General features: G+C 48.8%; 1 protein-coding gene across 1 annotated transcript in view; it reads left to right on the forward strand.

Moving 5' to 3' along the window:
• Positions 1 to 3,578, forward strand: part of thbs4a (thrombospondin 4a) — a 10,674-nt gene extending 7,096 nt beyond the window's left edge. Inside the window, exons 14-22 of the mRNA XM_083673159.1 lie at positions 777 to 895; positions 1,496 to 1,633; positions 1,745 to 1,841; positions 2,010 to 2,188; positions 2,405 to 2,453; positions 2,598 to 2,794; positions 2,911 to 3,083; positions 3,192 to 3,331; positions 3,498 to 3,578. Coding sequence (XP_083529285.1) covers positions 777 to 895; positions 1,496 to 1,633; positions 1,745 to 1,841; positions 2,010 to 2,188; positions 2,405 to 2,453; positions 2,598 to 2,794; positions 2,911 to 3,083; positions 3,192 to 3,331; positions 3,498 to 3,550 — 1,145 coding nt within the window. The 3' untranslated portion in view covers positions 3,551 to 3,578. The remainder of the gene's footprint in view (positions 1 to 776; positions 896 to 1,495; positions 1,634 to 1,744; positions 1,842 to 2,009; positions 2,189 to 2,404; positions 2,454 to 2,597; positions 2,795 to 2,910; positions 3,084 to 3,191; positions 3,332 to 3,497) is intronic.
• The last annotated feature ends 282 nt before the right edge of the window (positions 3,579 to 3,860 follow it).

The raw sequence follows: 3,860 nt of genomic DNA on the forward strand, positions 1-3,860 counted from the left end.
AGCTGGGTTTGGGTCAGGCCTCACAAAGTTTAAATGAGCAGTAAAAACACTCACCTACTGTAAATGCATTCTAATTTCTGACTGAATGACCATTTTGGAACCATAACCTCACGTCCTTTTTAGCAATTAGATTGGCCTTTTAAAATACCTCTCATTTGTTCCATTGGCAGTTGCAGTGAACGTTTTTCTTAGTTTTAATGTGTGTGGGTGTGTGTGTGTGGGTGTGTGCGTTGGTGTGTGCGTGGTTGGTGTGTGCGTGCGTGTGTGTGTGTGTGTCCAGGCGTGCGTTTGATGCTTCCTGTCAGTACACTTGGGCAGGTCTCCAACCTCTTGATCGTTTAGTCATGTCTTTTGCTCAGAATTTGGATTTCTGAGAGCTTGGTCATGTCTGTCTCCACTCCACAACATTTTTCCATTTTTCCTTGCCAGCAGCCACTGAAGGCCAGTGGAAACTATTCCACATCCGCCTTAAACAAACACTGCCTCCTGGTGAGGTAAGAACAGAAGAGACATGAGAAATATTTAAGATACACTTCACAGACGAACAACCGTAGAAGAAGAGATATGTGGCCTTATCATTCTGGGTTTAGAGGGATATTCCCCTTCTCACTCACAGAGCAGTCCTGCCAAATGAAGAAGCCAAGTAGCCTGCATGGTTCTGATCCATGGCAGCTACTATGGTCTTTTCCCCTCCAATTGAAACACCAGGGATCTGTGTGACATGTTGCTCTTCTATGGATCCAAATAAAGAGTTGGAAGTCTGCTTGTTTCCTCAGGTCTGAAGAACATTCTGGATAACTGCCAGAGCGTCCCTAACCCAGACCAGAAGGACAGAGACAATGACGGTGTGGGAGATGCATGTGACAGCTGCCCTGACGTGGTCAACCCCAACCAGGTAACCTAAACACAACCATCACACATCCCTGAGCCCAACCCTAACCAACCATGAACCCAACCGGTTAACCAAAACACAATCACAAGCCTAAACCAACCATACACCCAACCAGGTCCTTACCTCGACAGAACCCTAACTTTAACCAGGTCAGATCCTTACCTTGACAGAACCCTAACTTTAACCAGGTCAGATCCTTACCTCGACAGAACCCTAACTTTAACCAGGTCAGATCCTTACCTCGACAGAACCCTAACTTTAACCAGGTCAGATCCTTACCTTGACAGAACCCTAACTTTAACCAGGTCATACCTTGAACCCAGTGTAACAGTAACCATGGAGTGTTGTGTGCAAACATATTGTTACTTTTACTCTAGCGGAGTACTCACACATTTTCACCTTTCTGTCTCTGGTGGCTGCCTCTTCCAATTGTGGGCGTATGCAGAAACGCAGCTAATGTTTAATGTTTAATGTCTAATGCTAAGTTTATTTTTTTGGGGGGGTTATATTATGATTTGGGAGGATGTTTTTTTGGAACTGAATTTTGCCACAGAGGCTCTGAAGTTTTCTGAGGAAATGTGAAGTCTGTTTCTCCTCCTGCAGTCTGATGTGGATGATGACCTCGTAGGAGACACGTGTGACACTAACATCGACAGCGATGGAGACGGTCACCAAAACACCAAGGACAACTGTCCCACAGTCATCAACTCCTCTCAGCTGGACACAGACAAGGACGGGCTGGTTTGAACATCTGTTTTCTCTTTCTTGTCTTCCTCCGATGTTGTTTTGTTAAGTGTTTTAGGTTTCTTGTGGGAAATTCAGTGAAAAGAAAGTCTGGTTTGGTTTTGGCAGGGTGATGAATGTGACAATGACGACGACAATGACGGGATTCTGGATGAAGCAGACAACTGCAGGCTGGTGGTCAACCCTAACCAGGAGGACGAGGACAGTCAGTGGCACCTCCATATCACACTGACAATATATGTGTGTGTGTGTGTGTGTGTGTGTGACTCTCCCCTCTTTGCTGCATTAATTTCTGTGTGTGTGTGTGTGTGTGTGTGTGTGTGTGTGTGTGTGTGTGTGTGTGTGTGTGTGTGTGTGTGTGTGTGTGTTCCAGAGGATGGTGTTGGGGATGTGTGTGCTGGGGACTTTGATCAGGACCAGGTGATTGACAGGATAGATAACTGTCCAGAGAATGCTGAGGTCACACTGACGGACTTCCGAGCCTATCAGACGGTGGTACTGGACCCTGAGGGCGACGCCCAGATCGACCCCAACTGGGTCGTTCTTAACCAGGTTACCCTCTCATACATAGATCTCAAAATCTAAGATATTTATAAATGTACGCTCGTACAATATCACAGGGCTGAATGCTGGCCTTGGGCACTTTATATTGTCAAAATTGTTGCCATGAAGTTGAATTTGAAAGATACTGAATGAGTCTCTGTAGCCTATAGGAAGTGGAACAGTGTGTTGAAGTTGTACAGTAACTCTCCCTCCTCTCTCCATCAGGGTATGGAGATAGTTCAGACCATGAACTCTGACCCTGGTCTGGCTGTAGGTAAGACAACTCTCCCCCAAAGCAACCTCTGATTCCAGTTCCTGTGACCCACCCAAAATACCACCCTCCAACTTCCCAGCTCACTTTCACCTTGTTGCTTGTCTGAAGTGTCTTGTTTCCACGGTGACTCTGGTCCGCGTGCAGGTTACACCGCGTTCAGTGGGGTGGACTTTGAGGGGACGTTCCACGTGAACACGGTGACCGATGACGACTACGCTGGCTTCATCTTCGGCTACCAGGACTCCTCCTCCTTCTACGTGGTCATGTGGAAGCAGACAGAGCAGACGTACTGGCAGGCTGTACCCTTCAGAGCCGTGGCAGAGCCCGGCATACAGCTCAAGGTGTGTGTGTGTGTGTGTGTGTGTGTGTGCGTTGGTTGTGCTGTAATTGTCACAGGATGCTTGAAACCCCCCCCCCCTCTCTCTCTCTCTCTCCCTCCCTCCCCCCGTCCCTCCAGGCGGTGAAGTCTAACACAGGTCCAGGTGAGTACCTGCGGAACTCCCTGTGGCACACAGGTGACACCAACGACCAGGTGCGTCTCCTCTGGAAGGACCCCAGAAACGTGGGCTGGAAGGACAAGGTGTCCTACCGCTGGTCTCTACAACACAGACCACAGGTGGGATATATCAGGTAAGAGATGAACACGCACGCACGCATGCACACACACACACACACACACACACACACACACACACACACACACAAAGACGAGCTCTTGCTTCTGTGTGTTCTTGCCAGGGCTCGGTTCTATGAGGGCTCAACTCTGGTAGCAGACACTGGAGTGAGGATCGACACCACCATGCGAGGAGGGAGACTGGGCGTGTTCTGCTTCTCACAGGAGAACATCATCTGGGCCAATCTGAAGTACCGCTGTAACGGTGAGTGACAAGTCAGCTCAGCCAACCAGCAATCCTACACACACATAGACCCTCCCAAACACCTGTTAAAGGACTCCTCCAGTGTGTATGAGCTGCTCTCTGTGGCTATTGAGCTGGGAGTCTTTTAACTATATATTTTTCTCTCTCTCTCTCTCTCCCTCCACAGACACCATCCCTGCAGACTACCAGGAGTTCAGCACCCAGCACTCCGAACAGTGAACACTCACCTGAGGCCTGGAGAGCAAGCAGGCGGGGGGGGGGTGGGGTGGGGGGGTGGGGGGGGGACGGGGGTGGGGGGGTGGGGGAAGATAGAGAGGAAAGGAAGGAGAAAGCAAAGAGGCTTGGGAGAAGAGGGGAATTTCAGTCATGACTTAGTGTGAAATGCTTTATAAATGCTTTATAAATGCTTTATAGATGAAGTGTATTATTCAGATTATTAGCCCTCAGACTGGTGTGAGGACCGACATACTCAACAGGGTTAGGGTCATCAGAGGCGTCAGATCTGGGGCGTTATATACTAGTATATATA

This window comes from Argentina silus (genome assembly GCF_951799395.1).
Source record: "Argentina silus genome assembly, chromosome: 7".
NCBI lineage: Eukaryota > Metazoa > Chordata > Actinopteri > Argentiniformes > Argentinidae > Argentina > Argentina silus.